This window comes from Brienomyrus brachyistius, chromosome 22, assembly GCF_023856365.1.
Source record: "Brienomyrus brachyistius isolate T26 chromosome 22, BBRACH_0.4, whole genome shotgun sequence".
Taxonomy (NCBI): domain Eukaryota; kingdom Metazoa; phylum Chordata; class Actinopteri; order Osteoglossiformes; family Mormyridae; genus Brienomyrus; species Brienomyrus brachyistius.
In genome coordinates this window covers 1,495,900-1,514,897 of record NC_064554.1, presented here as the reverse complement: position 1 = coordinate 1,514,897, position 18,998 = coordinate 1,495,900, and the positions used below count along the sequence as shown (strand labels likewise).

Genomic DNA, 18,998 nt, shown 5'->3' with positions numbered 1-18,998 from the left:
TCCATGGCTTCTCCAGATCCTTTCACGTCTGTCACATGTGCTCAGGGTGAACCTGCTCTCATCTGTCAAAAGCACATGGTGCCAGTGGCAGACCTGCAAATTCTGGTATTCTATGGCAAATGCCAATCGAGCTCCATGGTGCTGGGCAGTGAGTACAGGGCCCACTAGAGGACGTTGGGCCCTCAAGCCACCCTCATGAAGTCTGTCTCTGACCAAACAATCAGAAACATTCACACCAGTGGCCTGCTGGAGGTCATTTTGTAGGGCTCCAGCAGTGTTCATCCTGTTCCTCCTTGCACAAAGGAGCAGATACCGGTCCTGCTAATGGGTTAAATACCTTCTATGGCCCTGTCCAGCTCTCCTAGAGTAACTGCCTGTCTCCTGGAATCTCCTCCATGTCCTTGAGACCGTGCTGGGAAACACAGCAAACCTTCTGGCAATGGCACGTATTGATGCGCCATCCTGGAGGAGTTGGACTACCTGTGCAACCTCTGTAGGGTCCAGGTATCGCCTCATGCTACCAGTAGTGACACTGACCGTCGCCAAATGCAAAACTAGTGAAAAAACGGCCAGAAAAGATGAGGAGGGAAAAATGCCAGCAGCCTCCACCTGTTAAACCATTTGTGTTTTGGGGGTCGTCTCATTGTTGCCCCTCTAGTTCACCTGTTGATAATTTCATTAACACCAAAGCAGCCGAACTGATTAACAACCCCCTCCGCTATTTAACTGACCAGATCAATATCCCAGACGTTTAATAGACTTGATGCTATACTCTGATTAAAAAGTGTTCCTTAAATTTTTTGAGCAATGTATATTACTTGTTAAACGGGATCTGGGGAATATTAAAATACTATGAACCTCCTAGAATATGATGTGTTTGTAATAAACTTATGTTTCAGGTTAACTGTAAATAAAATATAATATTTCTAAAACATGTTAATCACTTATGAATTCAGTAACTAAGTGATGTGTCTGGACTTGACACAGAAACATCCAGTTAACATCTGATTCGTACCTCAATTGTGGGTCTCTGAGCAGCATGTATTTCCCACTCCCGCCACACAGTGTCGCTTTTGCCCTAACAATACGTCCATCCATTTTTGACAGCTTGTTCGGGCAGCAGTTATTTGTTTTCCGTTGAAGATCGGTCATTGTTCATTATTTATTGAGTACCATTTATTATATGCAATTGAATTAATTCAGTTGCATATATTACTTTCACAATCCATTCCAATTGAGATGGACTGGATTGCTCAGCCTCCCCTGCCCCCGCGCTGTGCACGCTACTGTACCGTAGTCAGATGCCTGAACCACCTCAATTGAATCTTTCGATGTAGAGGAACAGCAGACCTACACTATATTGCCAAAAGTATTGGGACACCCTCCAAATCATTGAATTCAGGTGTTCCAATCGCTTCCATGGACACGGGTGTATAAAATCAAGCACCTAGGCATGCAGACTGCTTCTACAAACACTTGTTTAAGATTGGGTCACTCTCAGGAGCTCAGTGAATTCAAGCGTGGTACCGTGACAGGATTTCTTCGCTACTAAATTTTCCACGGTCAACTGTTAGTGGTATTATAGCAAAATAGAAGCAATTAGGAACAACGGCAACTCAGCCAAGAAGTGGTAGGCCTCGTAAAATCGCAGAGCTGGGACAACGCACGCTGAGGCGCACAGTGTACAGAAGTCGCCAACTGTCTGCAGAGTCAATAGCTTGTTACGATCCCCAGTCTAGGGTTGAGGACCGACAGAAAGGTAAATGGAAAGGAGAGGGGAAAACGAGACAATCAGGGGATGAGAAAAGTGAACACGAGAAACAAAGCGATCATTTTGTATTTTTTTTTATATTTATTCACAGACACTTCTACAAACACGAGGTACAACAAACTTCGGGAGTGACACGGGCCAAAACAATAAACAAAACAACGCTAACGAACGATTCCACAAGCTAAGCTAATTTTAAAGGAAATGAAAACGAGAAAACGAAATGACAAGGACTAAATCTAACTCCCTAACCAAAACCACAGTAAACCACACGTACGCATAAACAAAAAGGCAGTCACTCCTTACGCACCGAGACAGACACGAACATACAGGAAAAACAAAACCAGAGCGACATTGTCCTAGGGGACAAGCAAAAGAATAGTCTATAGGCAGGCGGAAGATTAAGACCAAAGAAACAATCAAAGGCGGGGCGAGTATGCAGATACAGGGAGAGACGAAAATCAGAAACCAAGAAACAAAAATCTGTCATACACAAGTAATCCAAACACAATACAACAATCCAAGCAACGAGCAAAACTCCCGCTGTTCTCACGCCATGGCCTTTTCAAAAGCAGCGTCGAAGACCGGGGGCGTGGCCAGGTCCGGGAGGCGGAGTCAAAGGGAACAACATGCGAATGACGACGAGCATAATCTGCAGGGCAACCCCTCCCCTGAACCTTAACAACCTGTAACAAGCTACAGACCTCCAAATCACATGTGGCCTTCAGATTAGCTAAAGAACACTGTGCAGAGAACTTCATGGAATGGGTTTCCATGGCTGAACAGCTGCATCCAAGCCTTACATCACCAAGTGCAATGCAAAGCTACGGATGCAGTGATGCAAAGCACACTGCCACTGGACTACAGAGCAGTGGAGACGTGTTCTCTGGAATGACGAATCTCTCTTCTCTGTCTGGCAATCCGATGGATGAGTCTGGGTTTGAGGGTGGTTAGGAGATCGGTACTTGCCTGACTACATTGTGCCAAGTCAATTTGGGGATGGCCTCTTCCAATTCCAACATGACAATGCACCAGTGCGCAAAGCAAGGTCCATAATAAAAATTGATACTTTATTGATCCCCATGGGGAGAATGGCTTTACTCCTCCATCAATTTGTTCTTTTTCACAGAGTAAGTTGTCTGCGAAGGTAAGTCACCCATAGCGGTGCCCATCGGGGGGCACTTATATTCGTACGAAACCTGGCACGTAAGTGAAACTCAATTTAAATCATATGACGAGGGAAGCTGATAAACAAAACGCTTTCCGGTTGGTGTCTGACTTATTCAGGTTTCCTTGATTTTTTTCATAGACCTATACTATTTCCTACCATATTTATTTGAATAAAAACCACTGAAGCGCTTTAGACGTAGCAGCTGGCTTGTTTTTTTTTTTTTTTTTTGGGGGGGGGGGGGGGCGGTATTTTGACAACAATTTAAAACAATTTATAATTGGATAGTGATGTCCGCCGAAGTGAGAAAAATCACTCAAAGAAGGCAGTAAGTAATCATATTCACGTAGGTCCTATGCATATTCCTGGGTGTGGACGGACGGACGGATGGACAGATAGATAGATAATCCCCAGGGACATTTAGCTGTTTGCAGGGCGTTTTTCTTTTAAAATAAGTAGGCCTACAATGAGCAGCAAACTGTCTTCACAGTTCGTGTACTGTATTTTATCGTGCTGGTAGTGAAATGCACAGGTGTTTTGGATTGTACGATAAAATCATGAACACGTTAAAGTTGGATTCTTTTTAAGTTTCCTTTTTGTGTAATTCCACTGGTGGTGGAAAATAGTTAAAAGCAAATATGTAATATTTATAAATACTGTACGATATACATACTCTGCGCAAAGAAGGTGGGGCCGGGTGTCACCGCAGATAGCGTCACCCTTCTGTGCCTGCAGCCGGCGGCGCTACCCATTGCGCAATCCATATTATCTTTAATATCAACAGATCAGTTAATATCATATCGATTTAAAACCGTTAATAAACCTCTCATCCCTGAAACGTGCATTAGATGAAAACGCAAACTGTATAGCTGAATGCTGAACATGCTTGTAGAGAAGAACAATGTGCTACACTGCAAATTTTATCTAGTACCTCTAAGGACTTCCCCTTTTCAAATGGTGACAGATTAGATATGTGAGATAGCTCATAGCGGTTAATGATGAGTCCAGGACTGCGACAGACACGCAGATCTCTCTCTCCTTTGCCATCTGGTCTTCTCCGAACAAAATATTCAATTGGTTTAGTTTTGCTTTTCATTTGTCTAACTGGGTAGCCTGAAGTACTATCAAATCAACATCTAAGGACAAGGAAAAATACACGAGGGACAACAACTGAAGGAACAGCAATAAAATTAATTAGTTTTTCTGAAGGGATTTAAGAATTTCTTCTTAACAGGTTATTGATACAACATTTTTTGCTGGTGAAGAAAGCAGATGAACAGCATGGAGACACTTGGAAGGGTTCAGTTTGACCTTAGTCCCCATCACATGGCAGAGCCAAGGTGAGTTGATATTTTGGACATTCAGGTTACTACACCAGTTTCTCCCAACCCGGTCCTTGGGGACAGAGGCTTTGCCCACTAAATATAGCAAGTCGTACAGTGTGTAGCGCAGCACCTCTTCATGTTTCCTGTGCTTTCTTTGTCTTTGCACCCTACGGGAACTGGGAGAGAGCAAAAACATGGACTGGAAAAAAAACAATTAAACTTATGAAATCGCCAGTTGATCCTCTGGTACTCCCTCCCCAGTCCGTGAAATTTTTGTAAACTTATCTGTAGAAGTCAAAATGTTGGGAACCCCTATTTTAACTGGCATCAATTCATCGTCACCTTCTGTGTAACTATCATCTTTGGATTGTGAGACGGCAATGTTCCGAATAATCTACCATTTCCTTTACTTGCTTTCATAGCCCACATGTGTTGCTTCCAGCCTTTTGGTTTGTGATGATGTGTAATGAATGATCAACAGCGATGTATGGAGGCTATAGACAAAGATCTCTCTGGGATCTTGTGATTTGAAAGAGCAGATTGTGAAGACTGTTATTAAGCCACAGCGCTGTTGTTTGCTGCATCAGATAAATTCTCTGACTGTCATACAGATGTACGGATGATGAGGGTCTGCCTCAAGATTTGTTAACCCCACTGGTGGAGGGTCAGATGTATATCTCAGACATGGGGGGAGAGACACTGGAGATGGAAGACCTTTCCTTGGAGACAGCAGGTATACTGGGACTTTTTGGCACAGATTTTGCAACGATATTTCAACGAATTTTGTAGCCATGTGAGCAGTAAACTGTGATGGTGCCTGCACCTTGTGACTGTAGGCCATTGTCAAGCAGATGCCCCAGGTGATCCGAGGACCAGGCCAGAAGAAGGACGAGGACCTATCAGGAGCCAGGGAATCGATGGTGCATGGCAGCCAAGTTCCGCAATACTCTCATCGCTGCCCAGCCGCGCTATTAGTGAGAGAATGATTCTGTGTGTGATGCAAAATGCAAATGTGATCACAGGTGGGCTGAAATAGCTCCATTCTGATGATCTAAACACAGCTGTATTTATAGGAAGCACAAGAATATAACAAATTGCACAGTGTGCAGGGCAGTATCTGCCCATTTTTCCTGTGCATTCTTTGCCTTTGATTATCTCGCTCTCTCAGGGAATCTCAAAAGTTTGTAATGCAAGCAACTGAATCTCCATTATTAACATAAGCAAATAAGTCATTCTAGGAAGAGTATCGTTTTTATTTTGTTTTTATTTTATTTGTGGTCCATCAAAGGATCACTAAATTTAATTTAGATTTAATTAGTGACTGGGCCGATACCTGGCAGATGAAATTTAACGTCGATAAATGTAAGGTACTCCATCTAGGGAGCAGAAATATAAAGTACAGGTATTTCATGGGTGTCACTGAAATAAAGGTAGCTGATCATGAGAAAGACCTTGGTGTGTATGTTGATGCTTCCATGTCCCATTCTCGCCAGTGTGGGGAAGCAATAAAAAAGGCCAATAGGATGTTGGGGTATATCTCCAGGTGTGTGGAGTTTAAGTCAAGGGAGGTAATGCTAAGATTATACAATTCCTTGGTGAGACCTCACCTAGAATATTGTGTGCAGGTTTGGTCACCATATCTTAAAAAGGACATTGTGGCCTTAGAAAAGGTGCAGCGTAGGGCCACAAAAATGATTCCTGGTCTTAGAGGAATGTCATACGAGGAAAGGTTACTTGAGCTAAATCTGTTCAGTCTCAAGCAAAGGAGACTGAGGGGGGACATGATCCAGGTATATAAGATTCTAACAGGTTTGGATGCTGTTCAGCCAAATAGTTACTTCAGCATTAGTTCAAATACACAAACTCGTGGCCATAGGTGGAAATTAGCGGGAGAACATTTCAAGCTGGATTTAAGGAAGCACTTCTTTACACAGCGTGTAGTCAGAGTATGGAATAGCCTTCCTGATAATGTAGTGCAAGCTGAATCCTTGGGTTCCTTTAAATCAGAGCTAGATAAGATTTTAACGACTCTGAGCTATTAGTTTAGTTCTCCCCAAGCGAGCTTGATGGGCCAAATGGCCTCCTCTCGTTTGTATAGTTCTTATGTTCTTATGTAAATGCTCAAGGTTTATTCTGCCCAGAGGAGGACAGTTCAGGTCCAGAAAGTAAAAATCCAGACCAAGATTTTGTTTCAACCAATCAGTTGAGTACTCTCTGAATGCAACTGGTTGGTTGAAACAAAATCTCGGTCTGGATTTGTACTCTCTGGTCCTGAACTCTCCACATCTGATCGTGCCCATGGATAATCCAGAGAGAGGCAGTCTGAGCTTAGGGATTGGGTTAGATTACACACTCGATCAGTGAAGTAGCTCCTAATGCACCCCCTCTCCCCATTACTCCAGGCTATAATGAAGTCGCCATCATTGCAGACTACCTTGGTCGTGGTATGCGGCCTCACCACACCAGGCAGAGCCTGTCTGCCGCACGAGATGTCTCGCGGTCCTGCCGACCCAGTATCCGTGGCTACAGCATCCAGACCAACATAAACATCAGGCAGAATGGTAAATATCCAGCCTTTCCCCCTCCCACTCGACTAGGTGGGACGGACGGTATGACAGTACACACCGCCATTTTGAAATCTTGAAGATTTTTTTTTTAACATCATAGAAAATATAGACGCTACTCTTTCTGTGAAACTGATTCTGTATTGAGGCCGTGTGTTGTCATGCACAGTGTTAGCAGTGATTGGAGCCTCATTTAAGTGAAAAAAGTAAAAGAATAGGGTGCACGTGTAGGATAATGGCATGAAATGTCATAGATCGGGCAGTGCCAATGGTATCGAGAAACAAAGGGGGATCTTCGTTTCCCTGGTGCTCAACTTACACACTGATGAGCCTTTTTAGACTCACTCTGCTATCTCTGATTCCGGAGTTTACAGTTGACTACATGACATGTTTTTTTCTTAAATAACTTCATGTTCTGCATAGAGGAGTGAAATGTCTGGAAAGTATGACAATATGAAAAAAATAGAGACCATCCACGCCTCCACCTGACATGGTTCTTCATTCAGATGATCCTTAGTCATGGGTCATGGTTGCTTACACTTTTGGTGGCCTCCTGATAGCTGAACAACACGATTATTAAACAAAAGTACTTGATACTTGGTAGGAAGATCCAGGCTGGCTGTTGGCCACGGCCTTAACTGTTGTGTGAGTGCATAGGCTTCTCAGCAACAAAGCTGGATGTCCAGCCACTGTCCCACTGTCCAGCCCCACCTGACCTCCACAGGACCCCCATTACTAAGCAGAATGTGCTTCCTTGTTCTTGATACAGAAAGACATTTCGAGTAAATCTGTATGATTAGTATGGAAGCCGGGGCGGCATGGTGGTGCAGTGGTTAGCACTGCTGCCTCACACCTCTGGGACCCGGGTTCGAGTCTCCGCCTGGGTCACATGTGTGTGGAGTTTGCATGTTCTCCCCATGTTGTCGTGGGGTTTCCTCCGGGTACTCCGGTTTCCCCCCACAGTCCAAAAACATGCTGAGGCTAATTGGCGTCGCTAAATTGCCCATAGGTGTGCATGTGTGAGTGGATGGTGTGTGAGTGTGCCCTGTGATGGGCTGGCCCCCCATCCTGGGTTGTTCCCTGCCTCGTGCCCATTGCTTCCGGGATAGGCTCCGGACCCCCCGCGACCCAATAGGATAAGCGGTTTGGAAAATGGATGGATGGATGGATAGTATGGAAGCCCACCAGCCAGTGGGTGGTGCTGTTCTCCTGTTACCCTGTGAAATGGCCTGTGCGAGTCCCTGAGACCCACTGAGCTGCACGTGCCCTTTACAGAGCAGCTTGTGAGAGACCTCCGGGCTCTACCATCTGGGGATCTTATGCGGATGTTGAGGACTGTTCCCCTGAGCATGGCTAAGAAGCGGGAGGTCAGGTAGGCTATGTTAAATGCCGGTCCTCCATCGGAATCTGTGAATCTGGTCTCATTGGCCTTATCTGTCCCTGCTCCTGTCCTTAGGCTGTGTGGACACCTCCTCTCTGTCACTAGCCCCCTGTCCCTGCTCCTGTCCTTAGGCTGTGTGGACACCTCCTCTCTGTCACTAACCCCCTGTCCCTGCTCCTGTCCTTAGGCTGTGTGGACACCTCCTCTCTGTCACTAGCCCCCTGTCCCTGCTCCTGTCCTTAGGCTGTGTGGACACCTCCTCTCTGTCACTAGCCCCCTGTCCCTGCTCCTGTCCTTAGGCTGTGTGGACACCTCCTCTCTGTCACTAACCCCCCTGTCCCTGCTCCTGTCCTTAGGCTGTGTGGACACCTCCTCTCTGTCACTAGCCCCCTGTCCCTGCTCCTGTCCTTAGGCTGTGCGGACACCTCCTCTCTGTCACTAGCCCCCTGTCCCTGCTCCTGTCCTTAGGCTGTGTGGACACCTCCTCTCTGTCACTAGCCCCCTGTCCCTGCTCCTGTCCTTAGGCTGTGTGGACACCTCCTCTCTGTCACTAGCCCCCTGTCCCTGCTCCTGTCCTTAGGCTGTGTGGATACCTCCTCTCTGTCACTAGCCCCCTGTCCCTGCCCCTGTCCTTAGGCTGTGTGGACACCTCCTCTCTGTCACTAGCCCCCTGTCCCTGCCCCTGTCCTTAGGCTGTGTGGATACCTCCTCTCTGTCACTAGCCCCCTGTCCCTGCTCCTGTCCTTAGGCTGTGTGGACACCTCCTCTCTGTCACTAGCCCCCTGTCTCTGGTCCTGTCCTCAGGTTTTCTCACTAACAACAATCGCCTGTTTTTCTAGCAAAGATTTTCTCTTTAGAAACTTGGCACTCCTTCTCTTTCAAGGAAGCTGTCGAGTACTCAGAAAAGAGCAGTTTCCAGCAGTCATGTGCCTTGCTGCAGCAGTCTCATTCTGGTGAGTTTTTGTCAAGTCACAAATCCTTACAATACTCCATTCAGCCTGTGTCCTGGATAAACACTTGTATTAAAATCAGTTTTATTTTAATTTACTTTTATGTACTCTTCACAGCAGATCAAGCATAACTGGCAGTGGGCGCTGGACTCCTCCCGCCTGTGGCAGGTGGCATTCACGGATGTGTCTGGCCGTTTCGGCACGGGTGTCCTATCTTACTTTACTTTCCTGAAGACTCTACTGTTCTTCAATGTTGTCCTCTTACTGAGCACCGGGGCCTTCCTGACCGTGCCGCAGGCGATTTACGCCCCTCTGCCCACTTCCGGCAAATTCACAGGCCTGGAGATGCTCACTGGTATGGTAAGGATTTAGGAACCTGTTCCATTGTATCTTCCATTGTACAGACTGAAAATTAATTTCTAGATTGCAAAACATGACTCTAAACTCCTCCCCAACAAAATTTGAAAACAAACAACTGATGACAAGCAAAATACTTTTGACGCTTTTTTACTAAAAGGGACACACTCACCTGATCTGCCTTTTAGTTTTTAATCTTAGGAAATGTATACATACGCACATTCAGTCTCATGCATTATGTGTATATTTGTGTCTGTGAGGTGTTTCCTTTACACGTTTTTTAAGTGTACAATTACTTTAAATTTTTAAATGTAAGTCATTCAACATAAAATGGGACAAATCCTGTAATCTTCTAATGCATAAACAATTGAAGGACGGATGGACGGATGGATGATAATGGATGGATTGTATACTTGTAGGATATTTTAATGTGTTTTTTTTAATTCTCTAGTGATTTTTATAGCACTTTGTTGTCTTACAAAAGTACTTGGGGGATCTTTTCCTCTCTTCTGACAGCACTTGTCCCTCCTTACAAGGCAGTAAAATGTGTTTCTTGGCTATACAGCGTGTCCCTTTAAGGCAGCACAACACCCCCCATTACACAGACATGCACGTGTGCTTGTCAGGATGTTCACAAACCCACATTTTCACACTGAAGTTGACTGTCAAAACTCTTCATTAACACTAGTGTAACCGCTTTTTGCATGATTAATAGTCCTAGATGCTTAAAATAATCATGGAAAATGTTTTGGACCTCTTAAAGTGGAGTACAGTACTGCTGAGTTTATGGATTTGCGGCCAGATTGGGATCCCCTTTTGGGATCTTTCATGCAGCTGCACCATACCTGCTTCCTTACTGACCAGTCCCTTGCCCTTGTTTCGGTAGGGTAGCCTTGCAAACTCGGCGATGTTCTACAGCTACTACACCAACTCCACGCTGCGTGAGAGCTGCACATTGGCCCCCAGCGACTGTGGGGCAACATATAAAAATGCCCCCCTGGTCTACTTCCTAAACATCTCTCTGTCCTTCCTTCTTTCCTTCATCTTTCTTGTGTACAGGTAGGTGGCGCTGTGATCCCTCATCCCATGGATTCCCCATCCCCAGTATTTTTAGTATCTTTGCCATTTTCCATATTTATTTTTTGTCTTTCTGTGGATTAAACCATATGGATGGTGTCTGGGAATGAGGTAGTGCAGATTTAAGTGTTTGTTTAGTTTTGTTTGGTGTGCAGAGTAGTCAGACTTGCATTTTATAATGTGGCAAAAAGGCTGCCCCTTAAATACTTGTCCCATGTTGTAAAACTACCAGCCTGATCCTCTCTTTGGATAGATGAGTCAAAGATCAAACATACATTCATTCCCCCATGGTGCTGGGGTCGAACATGGCTGTGTTGGATATATTTGCCTGCATTTGAATTTGATTCAGCTCCGTACCAGAACATTCTCCCACAAAATGCCAGCCCTTTCTGGATGCGCTTAAGTCAACTTTGTGGCCGAAATGTGACAAGTTGCGGTTGGTTGTTCACTCTTTTACCTCTTAAAGAAACCCATGCTGGAGATCTGATAGCATCTAAAGATAGAAAGGTCTGCTGAAAATAATACATGGACCAGACAAGTATCTATTATTACATAATACTGGTATATTATTTCACTTTTAATGTTATATGTGTCAGGCGACCCCCCCAAAGGGAAACACGGATCCAGAATTGCGGGACAGAACAATCTTTATTAAATCGGGCAGGCAACGGTATTTAAAGGGGCAAGACGAGGAGAATAATCATGGGCGGTAGCTGGGGTCGAAAGCCGGGGTGGTCAGTCCTACACGCAGGCACGGGACACGGAGACAAGAGGAAGGGGAGACGAGAGGTCCAGGGGCAGGCAGGGCGGGCAGGACGGGAGACTCAGGAATGAGGGTTGGTCTGGGGAAGGAAGGCAGACAGGGTGAGGAGCACACAAAAGGCAGACGGACAAGGCAAGGAATAAGGGAATGGCACGAGACAAGGAACCGCTCGGTACTGCTATGAGACATAGGCAAATACTTCGCGACTGGTGTTGCGTGCTTTCTGCCTTTATAGTGCTCCCATGTGCTAATTGGTAGCTCTCCGGCTATCCACGCCCGGGAGGCGTGACAATATGTCATTCAAATCAAGATTTCAAAGAACTGTCTGTAAAAGAACTGTTGAGCTCACCACAACAAGAAATGGGTTCTTCCATGAAATGTTAAATATAATAGACTGAAACTGAGTTTTGTCAAGTCTGAGAAGGTGTTTGCTGTCCTGGTAGCATGTTCAGGTCATATGGGGGGAACTTTGACAAGCGAAAATCCCGGTGTGACACGGCCATCAAGACATTTTGCTCCTGGGACTTCAAAGTCACCGCGATGGATTCCATCCAGCTGCAGTCAGAGAGTATCTACACACAGCTGAAGGTAATATTTGGGATCTTGCAGGCACAGGTAGCTGCACTTACAGTTTCCATCATAATGAACCGACAGCAACCTCACAGAAAGCCACTGTCCGCTTGCTGGATAACCATGCCTCCTGTTTCCCACACCAACATTTTCATCTTTTTCTTAATAATTAATTTGGTGCTGTTGCTTGTGAAATTCGTTGCAGAACCTAAACACAAGAGCCTCTTTCCTCAGGAGCTGCTGCAGGTGGTGACCAAAGAAACCAGGCCTGGCCTGATGAGGAGACTAGCCTGGGTCATAGGACACCTTTTGGCGTGGACCTTGTGTCTGGGCAGCATGCTGTACTGCCTTAGATTTGTCTACATTGTCGTAAGTCCAGTTTATAAGGGAATTAGTCAAATAGCATTATAACACCAGGCCTTTAGCCATGAAGTGATGTCACAGCAGGCCTCTGTTTATACAGAAGTACTATACCAGGCCTTTAGCCATAAAGTGGTGTCACAGCAGGCTTCTGTTTATGCAGAAGTACTATACCAGGCCTTTAGCCATGAAGTGAGGTCACAGCAGGCCTCTGTTTATACAGAAGTACTATACCAGGCCTTTAGCCATGAAGTGATGTAACAGCAGGCCTCTGTTTATGCAGAAGTACTATGCCAGGCTTTTAGCCATGAAGTGAGGTCACAGCAGGCCTCTGTTTATACCGCAATACTAAATCAAGCCTTTAGCTTTTATTGCACCTGGGCAAGGTATGTAGTAATACAGTGTTTCTTGATGGACTGCCAGATGAACTCCCAAAAAGACATTCCCATGGGTCAGGAAGCCTATCTACTGATTGCACCTGCACTGGTGTCCGCCATCAACATGTTTCTGCCTGTTGTCTTTAACATTGTGGCATACTTGGAGAAGTACAGCTCACCCCATGTCTGTGTCTGGGTCGCCATCTTCAGGTAAGTGGTAGAAATACATGAAGGAGTTTGTATGAAGGTTTGAATTCTGCCTCTGCTCCATGTATGAAGCAGGCACACAGGTGGGTATATCGATATTTGTAAATTACCCATAGTGTGTCACTGTCTTTTTGTGTCCTGTTATGGACTGGCATCCTGTCCAGGGAATCCCCCCTTCCATGTGCCCGTTGCTGCCAGGGAAAGGCTCCATGGCCTTCACTGCAATGGCCCTCACCAGGGTAAGTTGTTGGAAATGTATTTTTTACAGCATAACTTACTGTCTTGTTGATTTTGGACAGGGACTTGGCCCTGAAGGTTTGCATGCTGGGATTGCTGTGCTACGTTTGGCTGGGAAAGGAAACCAGGTCACCGCCGGTGAGTGAGTTCCCAGCTGGCCCATGAAAATGATGTCACATACATCCATATAAAAGGATAGATGGTGACTACAAATTAAATGAAGGTGGGAAAAACCTAATCAGAAATCAGCATGAAGTGTTCTAAAACATTTTTGAGTAGCTTACGCGTAAATCAGTATCATCAAGTTTATAATCAATTTGACAGAAGGGATGTTACAGCAACTGATTGTCACATTAAATTCATTGCAATTCCCATAAACTGTATTACTGCATGAAGACAATGATAGGACCCATCTGATGTTACTGCCCCCTACTGGCTGTCTGTAGTGCTGGGAGAGCTTTGTTGGCCAGGAGCTTTACCGCCTCCTGCTGATGGACTTCCTCATCACTCTCCTGGACACGTTCTTTAGTGATTTCACCTGGAGGTGAGGACAGCAAGCCATCCGCAATTAGACATACTATCTACACCAGTTACTTCAGGTTAAATTTAGCTGACAATCCCACAGGACTGATAGGGAACATTCCCTGCTAGTCCATGTGCATTGACAAGCCAGCTTTATTCATGCATTTTTAGCTGACAATGAACCAAGGTGGAGAGGCGCAGAAAGTAAAAAAAAACAGACCAGTATTTTCTCTCAACCAACAAGCTGAATACTCCGTGACTAACATTTAATACTCAACTGTTGGTTGAAACAAAATCCTTTGTTCTTTCTGGAGAACAGTCCACTTCTAACAATTAGTTCCATAGCTGGATATTTCAAATAAGTGAGGTTAAGCACCTTGCTGACGGGTCCTGCAGCAGGATCCTTCCAGGGATTAGAACTAACAACCTTCTGGTTAGACACACTTGGCGGCCCCTCCCTCACCACCCCAATGTGTGAGGTGTGTCTTTTTCTCTGAGGAATATCTCCGCTTGTCCCCAGGTGTTTTTTACAGAAAGTGCTGAAGAGGAAGGGGGCGCTGGAGTTCAACATCGTCCGGAACATGCTGGAGCTCCTGTACGGCCAGGCACTTGTCTGGTAACCCTGGCTCCTTCGCCAGAGACTCACGACCCCCTTACAAAAACGACAAGCAGTCAGTCCAAGCTAGTGAGACCAATGAGGGCCTTGTAGATAGACTGGTGTTTAGGTTCTTAATGACTAAAAGTAAGAATATTACTTTCGGCAGGCTGGGGGTCCTGTTTGCGCCATTACTGCCTGCTGTGCAAGTCGTTAAGCTGTTTCTGCTGTTCTACGTAAAAAAGGTAAGTGACTCCCCCTGCTGGACAAGGTAATACCTCCCAGGGTGTCTGGGTGATGCAGCATTTAATAAATGGTCACAGAGCATGGAAATGATTCTCGCTGATTTTTCTACTGGCAGATGTGCATTTTGTACATTTGTCCTCTGCTAAAGAAGGAGCTATAAAAAAATCTAAAATTATTTAATAAAAATTCCATCCTTCAAAGAACATCTTGTCTTGAATATTTGCTTGTTCTGGACAAGCAAAGGCATTCAAAGGCTACTTATGTCAAAATGGCTCAATATAGAACAGAGAATAGTTTGTTTTTGGTAAACTTTATGGCCTTAGAGCACATTTTAAGTTAATTTCATAGCTGTCTTCCTGTTAGAAGTAATTCAGGGTTCTGTACACTTTAGAATAGAATGCAGCCTGCAGTACTTGAACTTCACCACCAGGTGTCAAATTAATTTCATAACTGCCAGACTAAAATCCAGTTTCTTCCCTGTCCGTTTGCATAGCTGACAAATAATCTGACATTTGCAAGGCTTACAAAGTAATCAGTATCGTAAAACATGCAAAGCATCGTTTCCCTGTTTTTACGACTATGTCGCTGTCGCTTCTGCTCCTCCTGTCAGACGAGCTTGAAGATGAACTTTCAGCTTCCCAGAAGGCCCCCGAATGCCCAGCACATGAACACCCTCTTTATCTCCCTGCTGTGTTTCCCCTTCTTCCTGGGAGCCTTTATGCTGGTCAGATACACCATGTGGGCGTGAGTTTGTGGCCCTATATTCAGCATAGTTTATTTTGAAATTCATAGCACTGATTTCATTGACTACGTACATACCACTGCATACTCCCTCAGTATATTTAACAATATCGGTGTCATAGTGTACTTTTTTTTAAACACCCAGGATTGCGCCCTCCCCTGCCTGTGGGCCATTCAGGGGCCTCCCCACTATGGCCCAGCTGGGAAAGGAGTGGGTAGAGAGGCAGAACATCAAATGGCTCAGCTGGGCGTACTTTTATAGTACGTTCATAGTGAACAATCCAGTCTCCCTCTTTCTCTCCTCAGGAATTTTCTTGTGAGTTGCTTCTCAATATCCCAGCAAGTGCTTGTGCATGACTGTCAATTTCAATTGGACAATTATTTTCAATTGATTTTCTTTTTTCGAAGTTTACACTAATGCCTGTCTGCCTGCGCTTAGTTCATCTGAAAAGGAACCATCTGTATATTTTAATCCTTCTTTTTCCTTTTATTTTCAGTATAATCATTTATTTTCACACCCAAGTAGTAGATGGACAGCAAAAGATTGTCAGCCTCTTACAAGAACAGATTAGAAATGTGGGTATACCTGGAATCGCAAAAGGGACACGTCTTGTGATCTAGAATAGTTTTGTTACCGGCAATGGGAATTTCTTTCTGTCTGTGTGCAGGAGGGAGCCGACAAGAAATTCCTCATCACCAAACTGCAAATCCTTCACAGGCAGAAAAATGGCCGGTTGGCAAAAACGTAAACACAGGGGCCAACAGGGTGAGTTTGGGAGCAAAAGAGCTGGTTGGCTGTGTGTAACAATGCTGGTTTACATGATTCCATGGTCTGCTAAGACAGTGATTCCCAGTCTGGTCCTCGGGGACCCCCAGACACCACTGGGAGCAGGGAGAGAGCAAAAGCGTGGACTGTCTGGAGCCCCTGGGGACCAGGTTGGTCTTTGCTAAGAAACACTGGTCTACTTAGATACTGATTATTAAAGTGTTAGATGCTATGACAGTATGAGGAAGGTACCGGTAAAGTGGCACCTCTCTGGTGGCGTTGGTAAGAATATCAGGAAAGGCAGATGCAGCTCCAAACTGTACTGCTTCCAATGAGGTAGTACAGTATTGCACCGGAGTTAACACAGGCTGGCCATTGGCTGTTACAGGTGCAATGACTTGGTTGTAGACGGGGTGTGCATGTGGTCTAAGGACGGAAATAATATTATATAAATAACTAAAACAATAAGAACATGGAGACAGGTTCAGCCAAATAACACAAATGCAACCACTTTATACGATCTCTAATCATCAATCATATAACAGTACTACCATCTACTGGTTAACCCCGGTACATACCGAATACATAACAGTAATATTACTACTCTCGCTTCCTGTATTATAACGTTTCTCCTAAACATTTCGCAGTATCACGAGAACTAATTAACAACAAATCTAACAAACAAGATACAAAATTACAACAATGAACATAGAATACAGAAAATCTGCCTTTAATACACTTGGTAGCAGATCTCCTCAAAGTTACACGCTAACAACTTAGCGGTTGACCGCATTGCAATATTACAGCACCGAATGTAATCAGTCCAGGACCAGACACTTACGGTTCATTAGTGACACATAATACTGCACCCCTGAGTATGGTGAGTAACTGGCCAGGGTCCCTCGGCGCTGGGAAGGATGATCCGGTGCGGCACAATCAGAAAACCACCGCTGAAAACTCAAGAGACGCTCCTGACGCTGATCCAAGCGCATCGGCATCCCGTTTACGGGGACGGCCTTTCCAACACTGACGTTGAACTATTGTGTACAATAATCATTCCTTCTCTTTCGTTTTAGGATTCTGCATATGAAGGATGACATTGAAGCTTTGAAAGGATTTAGGGCGTGTGTTTTAATTTTCATGAAAAGAGAATATTCAGTTTTACCTATTGCTCTGAGAATGATAAAATAATGTGTGTGCAAACAGAAGTGCAACTTAATATGTCCCATAAGCTTTGGTGCTGTCACGCCCTGCCCAGCCGACCCTCCTGTCGTATTACTCCTACCTCTTGTTCCTGCTCTTCTGTGGATCTCTCAAGCTGCCTCTCGTTTTCCTCTTTATTAATCCGTAGTATATAAGTGCCTCCCAGGTCTATGATCCCCAATCTGGACATTGACATTGTTAGATGAGTCAGTCTTATGCTTAGAGCCTGTCTGAAGTTCCCCTGTGAGTCATTTGTTTCCCTTCCTTTGATCGAAATAAACTCTTCTTGTTTTTGCCCTGATTCCTGCACCTGTCTACTTCGTCCGACATCCAACACAATAAGCTGCCATGCAGGCATGTAAGACAAGTCGGAAGTATGGCTTTGATTGCCCAGTAATTGTTGTGCAATAATGCTATTACTTATGCATTAATTAACCACAAACTACATCTTAGTTACATACTGATCTCATATTAATTCGTCATTATTGAATCATGATGCAGCTTTTATCCCAAGCAGGTATTATATTTACTATATCTGTTGATTCTGTTACACACTTGGAAAAGATGAATAAATTCCAGGCATGCATAGGGTTCTTTTCAAATAACGTGATGATTTTTTACTTCACCGAAAACACTGAAACACAAGCACATAAAAACACTTGTTAACCGGGACTGTATGCGGCGATCCTTGTGGAGTTTTCTGCATGACGCATGCGCTCTTTGCACTCCACTCAGTGGACCCCCCCCCCCGCGTCCTGCTCAAAGTGCTTGTGTGCGCTCCACTCCTGTTACCCTGCCTGCCCGAATCGCACCACAGTTGTCCTTGCCCTAAACCCATCAGCCACGCCGTACATTACAATCCTATCTGAAACATATTACTATTACAAAGAGATGAACAATGCAAATAACAGTGCAAAATAATAACATTGAACACCATATTAGTATATGGGAAACTAACAAGGGTTCCACAATTCTGTAAACGTTTGCGAACTACTGAACTATAGCTGAAGGAACTATAGCTGAAAGAACAAGTCACGAATAACAGAAGTTAACGAATCGTGACTCGTCTCTTATCTCAAGTACAGACTAGGCTATATTTGTTCGTGATTTATATTTCAGCAACAGCATTAATAAGTATTTGTGCCCCGTCAAGTGAAGCGTTACCAATAAATTATAAAAAATCAAAAAGGCAATAAGGCGAACACAATCATAATTCTGCAAATAATACTAGTTCCTAGGATGTCCAGGGTGCCACACAATCTGTAAGCAAAACTGAGTTGATAAAGATGTCATTTATGTTAAAGTGATCTCTTTGATGGCGAGGTTTTTTGTTTAGCTATTAACAATTTCTTCTTCTTAAATTCTTTCCTGTAACCGGACTGTAGTTTTGGACGGCGCGGCATAGATTTTTTTGAGGGGCAAGTATATGTTTATGTTAAAGGAGCTTAGTATCTTTAAAGCTCACCCACAGTGTGATTCACCGTCTGTAAAACTGAGAAGTGCTCAGGCGCCTCCAGACCCCCTCGTACATTCGTGGATATATATGTAGAAATTTGTAATCATTAGTTATAAGTTTCAATTGCATACAGTATATGCATTCACATAGGATATATAAAAACTTTTTTTAAAAAAAAAAAAAACGGTGAGTGTATTACATATCCGATGGCACACTTTCGTGACTCCTAGGTAGTAGGCCTACGTGCGTACCAAATTATATTTTACGACGCTGCCCGATTTGTTCTCAGTGTTACAGCTTGTTTCATTGCTTGTAGAATGGATTTCATGTCTCTTAATTGGATTACATTTAATATGTATGTATGT

General features: G+C 44.4%; 1 protein-coding gene and 1 long non-coding RNA gene across 6 annotated transcripts in view; one reads left to right on the top strand and one right to left on the bottom strand.

Moving 5' to 3' along the window:
* The first annotated feature begins 2,231 nt into the window (after positions 1-2,231).
* LOC125717851 (transmembrane channel-like protein 6) overlaps positions 2,232-18,998 on the top strand; it is a 46,743-nt gene continuing 29,976 nt past the window's right edge. The window contains exons 1-21 of one of the 5 annotated variants that reach the window (XM_048991181.1): positions 2,232-2,898; positions 4,171-4,276; positions 4,873-4,994; positions 5,098-5,235; positions 6,664-6,822; positions 8,101-8,197; positions 9,090-9,159; positions 9,274-9,516; positions 10,400-10,572; positions 11,797-11,941; positions 12,158-12,292; positions 12,707-12,870; positions 13,167-13,242; positions 13,551-13,648; positions 14,147-14,242; positions 14,391-14,466; positions 15,078-15,211; positions 15,354-15,524; positions 15,706-15,784; positions 15,877-15,974; positions 17,051-17,478. In XM_048991181.1, the coding sequence (XP_048847138.1) occupies positions 4,209-4,276; positions 4,873-4,994; positions 5,098-5,235; positions 6,664-6,822; positions 8,101-8,197; positions 9,090-9,159; positions 9,274-9,516; positions 10,400-10,572; positions 11,797-11,941; positions 12,158-12,292; positions 12,707-12,870; positions 13,167-13,242; positions 13,551-13,648; positions 14,147-14,242; positions 14,391-14,466; positions 15,078-15,211; positions 15,354-15,524; positions 15,706-15,784; positions 15,877-15,957 (2,325 nt within the window). In that variant the 5' untranslated portion in view covers positions 2,232-2,898; positions 4,171-4,208 and the 3' untranslated portion in view covers positions 15,958-15,974; positions 17,051-17,478. Of the gene's footprint in view, positions 2,899-3,224; positions 4,277-4,872; positions 4,995-5,097; positions 5,236-6,663; positions 6,823-8,100; positions 8,198-9,089; positions 9,160-9,273; positions 9,517-10,399; positions 10,573-11,796; positions 11,942-12,157; positions 12,293-12,706; positions 12,871-13,166; positions 13,243-13,550; positions 13,649-14,146; positions 14,243-14,390; positions 14,467-15,077; positions 15,212-15,353; positions 15,525-15,705; positions 15,785-15,876; positions 15,975-17,050; positions 17,479-18,998 lie in introns of those variants that run through there. The other 4 variants (XM_048991183.1, XM_048991182.1, XM_048991180.1 and 1 more) reach the window with 4 other exon arrangements.
* Positions 13,699-18,998, bottom strand: part of LOC125717888 (uncharacterized) — a 35,225-nt gene continuing 29,925 nt past the window's right edge. The window contains exon 2 of the long non-coding RNA XR_007384681.1: positions 13,699-14,278. This is a non-coding gene — a long non-coding RNA (uncharacterized LOC125717888). The remainder of the gene's footprint in view (positions 14,279-18,998) is intronic.